The sequence below is a fragment of the Triturus cristatus genome, chromosome 10 (assembly GCF_964204655.1).
Source record: "Triturus cristatus chromosome 10, aTriCri1.1, whole genome shotgun sequence".
Taxonomy (NCBI): domain Eukaryota; kingdom Metazoa; phylum Chordata; class Amphibia; order Caudata; family Salamandridae; genus Triturus; species Triturus cristatus.
The window spans coordinates 215,808,170-215,822,655 of NC_140593.1; the positions used below are offsets into that span (position 1 = coordinate 215,808,170).

Genomic DNA, 14,486 nt, shown 5'->3' on the forward strand with positions numbered 1-14,486 from the left:
ACTTAGTAAAGCTTTACCATTGTCATTTGTTTAAATAACGTTCTATGAAAGAAAGGTAAAAATATCCTGAGCATTCTAAATCCAGCCAGTATCCATTGTTTGATGCATCTTGCAGAGAACATCTTAATCAATCTTTCCATTCTACAGACAAAATGTGTTTTTAACAAATGTAATTGTGTTTTTTTGTAAACTTTTTTTTTTTACCTAGAACCTATATATTTTCATCTTCTTTTTCTCTTTTCAGCAACTAAACATAATGGTACATTATTTTATTAATGTTTAAAAAAAGATTACCTTGTTTTCCAAAAACAGCTTTTTCAGGGCTAACTGCTCGAATTAAACATGTAAAATATGAAATCCACAATGGCTTACATGCGTAATGTTGTGCAATCTTGCCATCTCGGGGTTTGAGTGAGATTTACAAACCACTGGGCCCAAGGCCTCATAGTTTATGCTGTCTTCAGAAACCCTAGATGGCAATATAGTACCATGTTGCACAATATATATGGGCCAAAAATGCTGAAATTATTTAGGAGATACTTTTTATCAATATATCTGATAGGTGCACCCAATTCCATAAATATCCAACATAAATTCTCTAATTTGAAAGCTTAAAGCCTAAAATGACATCAAAAGAAAGATTCAACTATGAAGCTGGGCACTGACTAGTGTAAAAAACATGAATTTGCTTTATGATGTGTACATCCTACAAACGAATTGGGTAATGAATTCCAATAAATCAGTGTTTAAATTAACGATGACACTGTACACCGTATTTATATGCAGAGGTGCACCTATGGCTGTGTAATATATGAACATTCATCTGTGATTTAAACTGCTGTGTACCTTAAATGTGTTCAAGGGCAGAGGCAACACGACTTCAGCTTTCATCCAACCATTGTCAGTTGATTGGTTGTTGATTTCCATAAGTACCTTTTCTTCCTACAAAACACAAAAATACGTGGTAAAAACAAGTAGTAAACTGCACACTTTAAAGGATGTTACTGGCATTAACCACTGTAATCATTTACCTTGATTTGCTACCGCGAGCTTTCACTCTTTTTGCCTTTGCAATCAATACGTTTACAACAATGTGGACACTAGGTGATGGAGCGCATATGCACGTTCAGGCAAAACATGGTTGAATTAGGGCTTAAATTGACACTCTTTACTTGTTGCAATTGTTAAAGGCCTTTATGGACCTCTAATTGGCACTTTAAGATATAGAGCCAGCTATACAAAGGGTTTTAATGGTCCCCACCTCTTGGTTTGGTATAGCAGAGGGTTTGTGAATGCTGACACATTTTTTTTAATGTACTAAGCTCATTTAATGATTCTAAAAGATTTTCCAAGACACCATACCCTACTTATCTGTATTTTGAAGGGACGGGTTTATGACGACTCTTCAAAATATCAGTTTCATTAATGTTTTGCAACCAAAATTCAGTCACAGAATGTTATTTTACCGCCACTTTAAAGGAGGTGGTAACCCATTCACATTCATGTGAATATGGTAAAAAAATTGTTTTTAAAAAATTGGCAGTCGTCGTTTGGACCATTGCCCAGTCTTTTAAATAAAGTTTAAGCTTTTCATTTTGTTTTTTAAACAAATCCAATATCTCTGAGGAAAATGGGCTGCTTAAAAAATGATTCCTTAAAGGCACTCACAGACATGGTGATCTTTTGACCCCAGCAGACCACCATCCCAAGGATGAAAGGGAATTATAGTAGGTTCCCAATTTGTGACAAACCTCATTAATATTCATGGTGTAAGTCAAATTTGAAACCACTATGATTTCATATTTTATTAACCAAACTATTAGCAAATAGATCGGTTTGGAAAACACCAATGCCTAAGGTAGAAGAAGATGAACAATTTGCAACCACTTTTACAGAATGTTCCTCATACATAAAGACTCTAATTTCTTAAGGTGCTGTATGATTAGTTCTGATGATTTATTTCTGTATACTAATCACTAACATGCCTCCCACACAATACTTTATCAACAAAAGGCCATCATATTGTTTGAATTCCAGAGGCTCAATTTCACCACATCGCACTGTACTCTACACCGACTAATCAACAATACTGGGCTGGACGTTTAGGAATTTCAACCTACACACTGGAAAGTGTAACACACTACATAACTTTGAATCCTAGAGGCAAAAACCCACCACTCTCAGAGGCATGATTCAGTAGTTCACCAGGGGTAGCAGCTGCTACCCCATGATTGATCTCCAATGCACCTAGCACTATTCTTCTGACCCAAAGAAAGTGGGAGTTAATACATTCCCACACATGTTGCAAAATAGAATGCATAAAGTCAATGCCTTTGCTACACCGAAATATGCAGACCCAGCCTCTGCTGGGTCAGCTCTTTCCTCCCAGGATGTACCCTGTCCGTAAGCCTGGCCCCGTAATCATCCTGTGCCTCCAGCCTGATCTGTTGAGTTCTACAAATCTCCTTGCTCAGCCCAATGCTCTTAAACGCTGTTAGAAATGGGATTTCTGGTTGGCTAGGTCAAGCACCTCAGCCAGGCAGAAACCACCACTCTAGTCAGGGCAATGGAGTTACATACTGAAGATAATCCCTGCTCACCCCCTTTGTAGCTTGGCAGAGCAGTCAGGCTTATCCCAGAGGCAATCTGTAAAGCATTTGCGCAACACACTCCCACAGCAGCAACACACGAGGCACACCGTAAAAGAAACTCCACACAAGGTTATATACAAAATAACCTTTGCATTACTCTTAAAACACATTAGAACATAATCACATATGTACACTTTGCCACCTGGCACTAGGTATTACTTTTCAGGGGGATTATATACATTACAGGGCCAATCGGGCCACTGTCGTCACCATTAGAATCACACCAGTAGTGAAAGATAAACACAAACAGTAACTGCTGGTAAAGGCACTTAGCATAAACTCCTAAGGCATACAACCTAAATTAGCAGTGCCCCACAGTAACACTAGTAAGGTGCACACATCACCCAAGGGCCTTACACCCCACCAGAACACAAGGTGATTCCCAGGCCAACTGGGCTTCCTTGGGGCCTGTCTTGGGCTGTCCCGTAATGCCCTTGTCCAACAATCAGGGCTCTTCTATCATGAAGCCCCCACTGGCCCGTACTTTAATGGGGGCAAGGGTGCAACTCATCCTTGTTTTTCTTATGTAAAAGAAATGTCCCTGTCGTTGCAGCTGCCCGAAACCTGCTGGCACAGCTTTGAGAAACTGGCACCAACAGTGTGCCTTGCCAGCTCCGCTTACCGGGGCTTCTTCTTCCTTGTTGCAGCCAACCACGATCTGGCGGTGTAGCTGTCAGCACAGACAGGCACCAACAGTGTGCCTTCCAAGCCCCACTCACTGGGGCTTCTCTTTGTGGCAGGCAACAGCCAGGAATAGGGAGGACACAGAGGCAGGGAGCCTGTTAGGCTCTGTCTTCACTTGCCGTCACACTGGGCTCTCCCCCCAACCAGGCGTAGACCTCGTCTGACTTCTGGTGGCCTTCCCGAAGCAGCTGGACCTGCCCCAATGGTGTCAGTGATCACTATGCGAATGGAACATACGGGGCTCTCCACTTCCTCATGGGAGCTCTGCCTACGGTCAGGCGTCTTCCGCCTGACTTCTGGTTCGGCCGCAGCCCTCGTTTATGAGCCAAGTTGGAGCCCCCTTTCTGGGCTTTAGAAATATAATTGCCAAGCGCCCACAACGCGCTCCTGGTGTGCGGGCACGGCACTGAGGGGCACCATCAGGATAAGGTGCTCCTCACGCTCCCAGGTGGTGCATCAAGCACAGCACTCACCTCACGCTGCTGCTGCGGTACGAGCCCACACTGGGGACTTAGGTGCATAGGAATCCTGCAGCACTCACACCTGCTGACACCAGCACAGAACAGGCAGCACTTCTTCTTCAGAAGGGCACAGGCATGCCACCACAAAGGGGTTTAAAACACATGAGCAGTCCTTTCCTCCAGCCCCAAAGTCACACACGGCAGAGCTGGGCCCAGACAGGCCAGCTCACAGGGCGCTCTAGCAGAGGGGCAGTTCATCATGCCGGTTCCTCCTGGTGCCCAGCAATCCTCTTCGCCCAGATCCAAGTAAGCACACCTTTCATGGGGTCACAGCCCCAGTACTTATACTATATCAGTCTTTGTTCTCCCCTGGCACAGGGCTCTGTGCCCGGTCCAAACCAGTTCTGGGGGACACTTAATATTTTATTTACAGTGCACAAAACACCTCCTTTGTCAGTGTAGGCTCTGGCCCCAGACACACCACAGGGGGGGCGGAGCCAGCATTGTGTAGTGCAGGCACAGTCCTATTCAGGCCCAGGTGCTACTCCTCCCACTACTCCAAATGCAGATCAGGCCCATTCAGCTGAGTGCTGACTCACCCAGCCACTCTGGAGCCATTGCACCTCCCCAGCCTCTGTCACTCCAGAGCCAGACTTGCAATACACAACAGGCAGGCACAAAAACACATAGCACACAGAAATGCCCACTTCTAAAAGTGGCATTTCTAAAATAGTGACAATATATCTGCAAACACTGTTATGCAGCATTTATTGCCACTATTCCAAACATACCAAACTTGCTCATGCAACTCCTCTCAGATCAGGAATTACCACTGAAACACATATCAGTGAATCCCCAATGCATTCCTATGAGAGGGCAGCCTCACAGTAATGAGAAACCAAAATGGCTGTTTGTCACTACAAGGACATGTCTCATAATTAAGGTACATGTCCTACCTTTTACCTACACTGCAACCTGCTCATAGGGCTAGCTAGGGCCTACCTTAGGGGTGACTGATATGTAGTAAAAGGGGAGTCACAGACGTGGCACCCACTTTACGTGCCACGTCACAATGGCAGAGGCCTGAGGCAGGTTTGAAAGGCTACTTTGTTGGGTGGTGCAAGCAGCGCTGCAAGTCCACCAGTGGCATCTAATTTACTGGCTCTGGGTATATGAGATACCACTTTACAAGGGACTGATAGGTAAATTAAATACGCCAAACAGGGGTAGACCAATCTTACCATGTTTTATCATAACAAGCACATGTACTTTACATTGGACATCAGTAATAAAGGGGCATATTAACAAGGGCTTTATCTCTGCTTTTTTGGCTTTAAAAGCCAAAAAAGCAGAGATAAAACTAGCACCCTATCAACAACAGGGTGCTAACATGCAAATTTGCATGTTAGCACCCTTTTACTCTACGCTTCCCGTAGCATCTCTAATGAGATGCAAATGGGGCGTTCCAGAGTAAAATAATAGGAGAAATGTCGCTAAGCGACATTTCTCCTATTATCAAGAATATCGCTAACCCTGTTAGAGACAAAAAAAGCAGCGCTAACCGCGGTTAACGCTGCTTTTTTACATCTGGTATTTTTCTGACTTAGCCATGATATCCTATGGAAGGAGGATATCATGGCTAAGTTTGTCTGTCCCTATCAACAAGCTAACGTGAGATTATCGCTGGGTTTCCAGCGATAATCTCACGTTAGCCACTTAGCGTGAGGATTTTTATCGCTATTGAGATAAGCGTTGCTAATAGCACGCTATCTCAGTGATAAAAATCAACGCTAGCCGGCGATAATTATCCTAGCGCTAAGTGCGCTGAGCGATAATTATCGCCGGTTGTTGTTGATATGCCCCAAAGTGCCCAGAGTCCTAAAACTACCAACACCAGGTCAGACAAATGCCAGGAGGAAGGCAAAAAGTTCAAGGATGACCTTGCAAAAAGTGCCAAGTCCAATAAAGAAACGCCTACATGGATTGCTCATTGGCATTGGCTACTCCAACAGACTCCACATTATATCCTGTGTAGATGGCACTCAGCTCATTCTCTAGCGACACCTCCAACACTTACTGAAGTTCACCAACTCACTGGCAGAAGTTACAAACCAATGAGGAGGAGATGCCTGAAATCAACTCCTCTAAAATGGTAGTGGTCCCCTTCGAACTCCACAAGAGACCTAGGGGCATATTCTCAAGGACCTATCGCCAAGTTATCGGCACTTCATCGCAGCCAAAGTCGCAATAAATTTATCGCCTCATTCACAAGCTGGTGCAAACAGCGGATATCACCAGTTTTCCGGTGACAGCATCCACAAAAAACATCGCCACGGATGACCCCGGCAACTATCACTAATGAGATGCAGAGTAGGCGTTCCCAAGGAAAAAGCCGCGACAACACCAAACCTCAACATTCTCAGCGACCAGCCAGATTGGTGATAAGATCACAAAACATGCAATAAGGTGCGTTAGCAGCAGGAAATTAACACCTGCTCTGACCTGGTGCAAAGTTGGATAACGACCGGCACCAGACAAGGGAGCCCAGACCACAGCCACACCTGAAGTCAAACAGATGCCATGGAGCCACTGATCATGCAGCTCGGAGCCCCAACAGGGCCACAACACCCACCGCAACCACCCCCAGGTCCGCCACCTCCCCCGAACTCCCCCCCGGACCACCACAGAGGCAGCCCGGACAAAGACAGCGGACCCTCAGGAAACGCACCAGCCTCACAGACCCAACACCAGACAAGGTTATTGCCCACTACAGGCTCAAAAGGACAACCATCCTACACATCCTGACTATCAGTGCCCAACAGGCTGACAGCACCAACACAGCGGACAACCAACATCCCACCTCAGACAAAGCTGCTGGCTGTGCTGCATCTGTTGGCCCCTGGTACCTCCCAACCAACAAGCGACAGAGTTGGAGGAGTCTCACAGCCAGCCCCATCCAAGTCCCTCACACCTGCCCTGGATGCCATCATCAGCCTGATACCCCAGTACCTATACATCCCCCACAATGCACAGGAACAGCTGGAGACCAACCAAGGACTATACGCCGTAGCTGTATTCACGCACATTTTGGGGGCAATCGACAGCACACATGTCCACTTGTGCCCCCTGGTGACACTGCACACAATCACCTCAACAGAAAGCACATGCATTCCATCAATGTGCAGGCAGCAGTTGACCACCGGGGAATTGCCGTCAGCAACTACCCAGGCAGTGTGCATGAATCCACTTCTACCGACAGTCCACCATCAACCGGCACTACCAGGATGGCACCCATGGAAATGCACTGCTTGTTGGGAAGTACCAAATGAACACACCACACAACTCAACTCCACAACCATGCAACTCACAACACTGGGAATGCACACATTACAAACTCACATACAACATGCCCAACAACATGCCCACCCACCAGACATGATAGCACAACTTTCTGTGGCAACCTGGGCTAGCCACGTACATGAGCCTTCAATGGTATGGCACATCAGCCACACAATAGCAGATTGTGGGGAGAGGTGGGAACCAGGCATGTGCGAAGGAGGCAAGTGACCCATGAATGAGAACATACACAATGGCAAGTGTGGCGTGGATATGATGGCCAGACTGTAGTATGCAGACCACACCCATATCCATGTCGGCATACACCGCTGGTGTATGGAGTGTAGTAGACAGTGGACGTAACCATGTCACCCCAGCCAGTGGGGAAGATTGTGGGAATGTAGCTTGTTATGTCCCCCCCTGTAAGCGTGAGCGGAGTGGGCTGGCCCGGCGTAGGCTAGGCCAGCGTAGGGGTGTGAATAAAAAGCACAAAGCCCTAGGCGTGGTTCTCTTCTGGAATGCCCAATGTCTCTGTCAGGGTGGTGCCTCTCACCCCGCCACAATGCCGATGCCGTCGTCATGAGCGGTGTGGCCTGCAATCCTGTGCACCTGCCGTACCCCGGGCTGCTGGTCCCAAACCCGTCTTGACCAGGCCTCACTGCTCACCTGCCGACACTGGCGGGTGTCAAAGAGAAACCCACCACGTGCCGATGCAACCTCCAAGCCCGAGGCCTGCAACCTTGGCAGCCTGCTCAGACCATCACAGCCTCCTCGTGCAAGGCCCGCAGTCCTACTTTCTCGTTGACGTACTCCACCAGCATATACAACGGACAAGTAGGTCACACATTCGGAACTGAGTCTTGATTACACAGTGGCAGAGTACATATTAATGGCTTATTCTATGTCACTATACTCCCTTCGGTGTGGTGCCACCAAGTCTGTGTATAGCATTCCAACCACAAGTGTCTGTGGGCCCTTACAGACTACTGCCCTCGGCCCACACTACACTCGAGTAGGTCACAAATTTGGAACTGAGTCTTGATTTCATCATGGCAGAGTTCACATCATTGCACGCCCGGAGAGGTGTAAGAGGAAGACGCATTTCAGTCTGCAGGATAAAAGGATAATCTCAACGGAGGTGACCAAGCTCTACCAACAACTGCCCTGGTCTCACTACCTCTGTGCATCACAAGCCGATGACACGTGCTTGTGGGCCCCTGCTGACTACTGCCTCTGGCCTACACTGCGGTCGAGTAGGTTACACATTTGGGACTGAGTCTTGATTATACAATGTCAGAGTACACACATTAATGCAGAGTTTAATACCCTATACTCCCTTCGATGTGGTGCCACCAAGTCTGTGCATAGCATTCCAACCACACGTGTCTGTGGGCCCTTGATGACTACGCATGCGGCCTACACTGCGGTCAAGCAGGCCTCATACCAATCCAATCCAGTCCTTACCAGGCAGGACACGGCATCGTCGCTGACTGAACACCCACTCGCCTCTGGTGCTCCTACCTCCATCAACCACAAGTCACCCCCACATGCCATTTCAATGTCGTGTGTTAGAGTTGCAGGAGGAGCTCGCTGGACAGCGGTTGGCCTGTGCTGACCACTGCCTCGGGCCTACACTGCGGTCGAGTAGGTCACACTTTCAGTACTCAGTCTTGATTCATTAATGGCAGATTTGATATCATTGTACAGGCCTCATCGCAGACTGCATCCCCTTTCATCTCCGGTGCCACTAAGTCCATTCCCCGACATCCATGGACACTTTCTTGTTGAACTTTGGTGGCGAACGAGTCCATGGTCTGGGGTTTGCCGTCATCATCATGTCGGTGATACTGACTTTGTGGCAGAACCGTGGCAGTAGCATTCCACTCCTTCATTTGCCGCTTCCGGATGGCTTCTACCCTCTGCATCATGCCCTGGAGGACACCTTCCACTGTTCCCCGCAACCCTCCGCCACATTCACCTTGGACATCGATGAGGACCTACTCAGCTCGCGTGGCCCTATCTCACTGCACCGCAAGTCACCGACCCGTGGCGGTGTGCCTGTGCCAGCCAAAGTGCATCCGGGGCCACTAACTCTGTGCAGCTCAAGTCAGGGAACCTGTCTGCTGAGATATTGGATGGCCTCTGAGATGATGGGCTTGGGTCATCAATGCCATGTGTACGTGGACCCGCATTGTCCGCTGCCTCCGGACTCAACTGCGGTCCACCAGGGCTCACACATCCAATCGAGTCCTGACCGGCCCAGACGTCGCACTACCGTAGGAGGCACACGCCACCACCGCCAGGACCACCTCAAAATGCAAACTGCCAGTGTCGAAAGTGTCTTACTCGCAGACTATCAGAGTTGGTCACACTTGTCATGGATGCCATCATCTGCCTGATACCCTGCTCAGCACTACAGGTGCCACTAACTCAGTGCACCACAGCTCATGGACACTTCTGTTTGCTCATTGGGTGACCTCTGTACTTGCTCCGGCTACCACCATGATGCTCCGCAGTTGTCTCTGTAATGCTGGTGTTTTCTGTTTCCGTTTTAATGGTGTTCACTGTTGTAGTTGTTGCCAGCACCAACCACTCCTTGCGGGCTGGCTTACACTCACCCCACACACATCCAGCACAGGTGTCACTGTACATGTGACCCTGCCAATAAAGGGGCAGGGCGCACATGCCTGTAGCCAGTCCCACAAACTATCTGCGGGTGTCCGTGAGGTCATGATGTATGCAAGGGGTCCCTACAACATTACATTGTGCTGTGTACAGCGGACGCAACCATGTCCCCGATGGCAGCGGGTAGGACCTTGGACATGTAGCATTGTCGTCACCCACTCTATACTTAAGGGGAGTGGACTGGCCCATCACACGGAGGTCCGGCATGGGTGTTTGAATGATAATTCCGGGGCTCTGGCGTGGTTCATTTCAGGAAATGTGCAAATGCATGTGTCTCTGTCGCAGTGTGGGTCTCCTTTTGTCACGTGGTTTTAGGCCACTCCCTATTTACAGTGCTAAGTTAGCTTAATCACGTTAGCTGTTGGAGGACCATCTTGTTGCTTTCGCTGCCTTTGCACCCGACACTGTTGTTACATGTTATTACTTTGAGAAATGCAGACTCGCTCTTGTCTCAAGTGAATGTTATTTATACATCCTTAACAGTTGCTAGTGCCCTTGGTCTGTACATCGAGTAAAGAACTGTTCTAGGACACTAGACGGTGCCGACTGATTATGTTCAGGGTGATCGTACCACTGTTTAGTCACAACATGCACGCAGCTGCAAATACCAGAAAGTCGAGGGCTTTAATAACACAGCGCAGCATATTGTTAGGGCATTCGATAGAAGAGCTGTTGCAGAGAACACTGAGCTGATCCTGTGATGTGATACACCTGAGCTGATCTATACGGTATGGGGTCCCCTATGCAAGCCTATGAGACCTTCTCATAGTCTAATAATATTTTATTAGTAACTAGAGAAAGGAGGGTGGTTATTTTCCACTGTCATTATAATATGATCGCTCCTTTTATATTCTATGGTATTGTAACAATGTTAATGGTAATGATCTTAACCATTTGTCTACTTATGTTAGCCAAAGTATTGTATAACAGGACTCGAGGTTTATGAATAAATTCTTTAAACTTTACTGTGTCTTAGTTATTCTGTTGTGGACTAATATATATGTGCAAACGGGTATTTCGGGTTCCCACCATTCCTGAGAATAACTAAGTCGCTTGTTCTGGGTTGTCTATACATTGGGACCGCCGAGCTAAATCTCGGATAACGAATGTGACACTAAGCTAGTCGGATAAGGGGTTCTTAGTTCTGAGGGGAGTTTCTGGTACACCAAAATTCTCTAAGGTTCTGGTTTCCTGCGCATAGTTCTGTGCATACGCAGAATCCCTACAACATGGCGCACCTAACGTTTGGTCTTAATATCTGAGATGTCTTAGTAGTGCTTTTTATTAGTCCACAACGCCCTCACTCTGGTTTCCGGATAACGGGAGTGACGGCTTAACCTACCTAGGTTTTAGGCTATAGGTTCTTTCAAGCTTGATAATAAAAAAGGTTAAACTAATATAAGCCCAAGTGCTACTAAAGATCTCGTTGTATCTTTTATTTTAAGTCCTTATGGCGGTAGAAATTCCCGCTCATAGTAGGGTGTCTCTACGTGCTCATTTGAGGACGTACGGGGTGCCCGATGACGGGATGGCAGTAGTATTTGTCGTGAGTGCAAGTGCTACTTACCCTTATGAGTTGTTTTACTCTTGGGTTACCTTTGAGGCTGTGGAAGACGTTGATAAAACGTTCCACAAATACACTGCTACTCAGGTGCCTCTACATTATACCCCATATATGGCATTAGAAATTCCTATTTCTACCTGGCAACACACTATTTGGTTTAATGGCGCCCTCCCCCACACGGTCACCCCGGCGAGACCTTTGAAGGAGCTACTTGGCCGGTGCTGGCCGGACATACACCTCATCCACGCTACCTAACGGTAGGAGTGGATAGCTTACGTGTACTGCACACGACCCTGATTACGGTCCATAGGGCGTTAGTGCAGTATGTGTTGCGCACTGTACAGGTGGGGGCACCTGCAGTTGCGGGACACGGGGCTGATCACCATCATGCGGTTGTGATCAGTCCTGTAATGGTAAACGCGGTTGTTGGCAAGCGCCCCCAGAATAAGGATGAGTATCCTTATTGGCTTGCAGAGAAATTCGATCAACTAGAAGCCGTGTTTCCTAACACTAGTCCTGTGGATAAACACAGGATACTCACTATTACTTTGCCAAAAGAACTAGTCCCAGACATTGTCGATTGTGACAATTGGGGCAAGGTCTTTGCAGCGACCTATTCGAAGTGCTTCGGCACTACGTCTATGTCGGTACTACCTTCCGTTATCAAAAAAGTCCAGGAGGACCATGGGGCGGAAGCAGCTATTGAGTTGGGAATGCGGCTTATCGACAGCTTCGATGTAGTATGTTCCATGATCATGGGAAATCTCAAAGGAGATGCCATGCAGTTTCAAGTGGGAAACATGATGGCGCTTATTGCGGATGAAGATAAGCCGAGGGAGTTTGCAAAAGTTATTGCAAAGGCCTATAGGATGGTTGGACGTAGTGCCCTAGGCGTGAAACCCGTCATCAAGATTCCTGATGTAGTACAGCATACTAAAGTGAGTTCGTCTACAAAAGATGATAAACCCAACTTTCCAAAACAAAATTGGAGAAATAAAAAACAAGATAAACAGCAACAGAAACAGGAGACTCGTCCCGCGTCCCCAGTTCAGGCGTATGTTGAACGCACTTATGATTTGCGTGATCGTTCTCGTATTAAGTCACCTGATAGGTTTCAGGTTCCTGACCAGCGCTCTCCTCGTTCTTCACAGGAATCAGCGGCTTCACACTTTGTTGGAGGAGACCGTGGGAGAGGCAGGAGTGCTCAAGGACGTGACCAACCTCGACAAGCGGACGTAAAAGGCAAGCAGGAGGATTCTGCACGTCCGCGTCCTCCGTTTCAGAAAAAGAAAGTTGCTGCTATCTCAGCGAAGTATGCCTCAGATGGTGCGGACGCAACTTCTGAACATGAAATGGGCTTTGACGCTGCTAGACAGCGCGGCGGAAGTTACAGTAGTGCGGGGAGCACTGCGTCCATTTCTGGAGGCGACAGCAACTAAAATCTATGTAACAGTAGAAACTGCTGATACTCGCGTAGCCCCCCCTGAGAGATTATTTGACGTAGTTCTAAATATTGAGGGTGACATACAACGAAAAATTAACGCGGTATTTTGGGATAATCTAACGACCACCTATGATATACTTTTGGCGGAGAAAGATTGGCCCCCGGCTTTCGTTCTAAATGCTCCAAGGGGGGAAGAAGTTATTCTTCCTTCTTTTGGACACGTAGTGCCCAAGGAGGAGTCTGAGAAGTTAGCCGAGGAGTGGGCGCGGGTGCTTGCACCTGCGTTGTATCGTAATCAGGTGGGGTGGGATAAAAGTTCTACCCTCCACGAATTTCCATTGCGGTCCGACCCCCAGCCACAACCCCAATACCCTATGCGACGTGAGGCTAGGTCTCACGTCGCGGCTATCCTTGAACAATTGGAATATCAGGGTGTAATTGAAACGTGTGTGTCATCCATGAATAATCCTTTATTCACTGTAACGAAGCCTGACGGATCGTACCGCCTAGTTTTGGATTACCGGCACTTAAACTCACACTGCCGGAATTGTGCGGTGCAAAATACCCATAGTTCGGCTCTCGTTGATAGTCTTGTGAGAAAAAGGTTCAAAACCACACTCGACTTGTCCAATGGTTTTTATTGCCATAACATATCCCCTCATAGTTATGAGTGGACCGCTTTTACTTCGGGTGGTAAACAAAAAGTGTTCAAAAGGCTCCCAATGGGCTATAAAAATAGTCCTGGAGTATTTGCTGCCCGTGTGGTCTCTCTCTTGGAGATAGTAGACCCGGAGGCATACTCGTACGTTGATGACATCTACTTGACAGACGACGAGTTGCTTCCACACCTTGCTCGCGTGGACAACATAATTTGTATGTTTGCGGACTTTGGTTACAAGTTTAACTTTAGGAAGTCCCACATTGCCGAGTACACAGTTTTATTCTTGGGGTACGAACTCAACAATGAGGGCCGAGGCTTGGCTCCGCAGTTCCTTGAGAAATGCGCACGCCTTCGTATCCCTACGACACTGAAACAACTTCAATCGTTGCTGGGCTTTCTGAATTTCGGTCGTACCTACATTCCTGAATATGCCAAGACATTATATGCCTTGGTACAACCTACTTTTACCAAATCTTGCTGGCTGCCAGAGCATTCGGCTGCATTGCACTCTTTGCAGTCTGACCTTCTTACTGCGATATATTTACAAACTCGTGATAACCACAAAAACCTGGTCATTAGAATTGTGCCGGGTGCTGAGGGGTTCACGTACTTAACATACAATGAAGGCGACACTGTCCCCATTGCTTACAAATCTCATTTATATACTTCGGCTGAAATGCGTTTCTCCACTGTCGAAAAAGTTTTGACAGCAGTTCAGATGGCAATCCTGAAAGAACGAGCGCTATCACAGGGGAAACGCATGATGGTGGTGACACCATTTCCTGCCCTAGAGGCAGTCACTAAAGCAAGTGTGCCGAATTCTAAAGCTTTGCATCCACGGTGGATACAATGGGCAACCTCCTTAGCCTCACCTGATGTCGAATACATTTTTGACGCAGGACTTCAGACTCAGGAGAGTTTGGAGTATGAATTAGTTCATCCGGCTCCACTTACATTGCGCCCGTTGGAGGAGTTCCATTGTGTCATATACACTGACGGG

The 14,486-nt window shown here is 47.4% G+C and overlaps 1 protein-coding gene across 4 annotated transcripts in view; it reads right to left on the bottom strand.

Moving 5' to 3' along the window:
• MALRD1 (MAM and LDL receptor class A domain containing 1) overlaps positions 1 to 14,486 on the bottom strand; it is a 2,533,556-nt gene that overhangs the window by 2,070,895 nt on the left and 448,175 nt on the right. For all 4 annotated transcript variants that reach the window (XM_085630825.1, XM_085630827.1, XM_085630826.1 and 1 more), the window contains exon 8: positions 847 to 942. In XM_085630825.1, the coding sequence (XP_085486951.1) occupies positions 847 to 942 (96 nt within the window). The remainder of the gene's footprint in view (positions 1 to 846; positions 943 to 14,486) is intronic.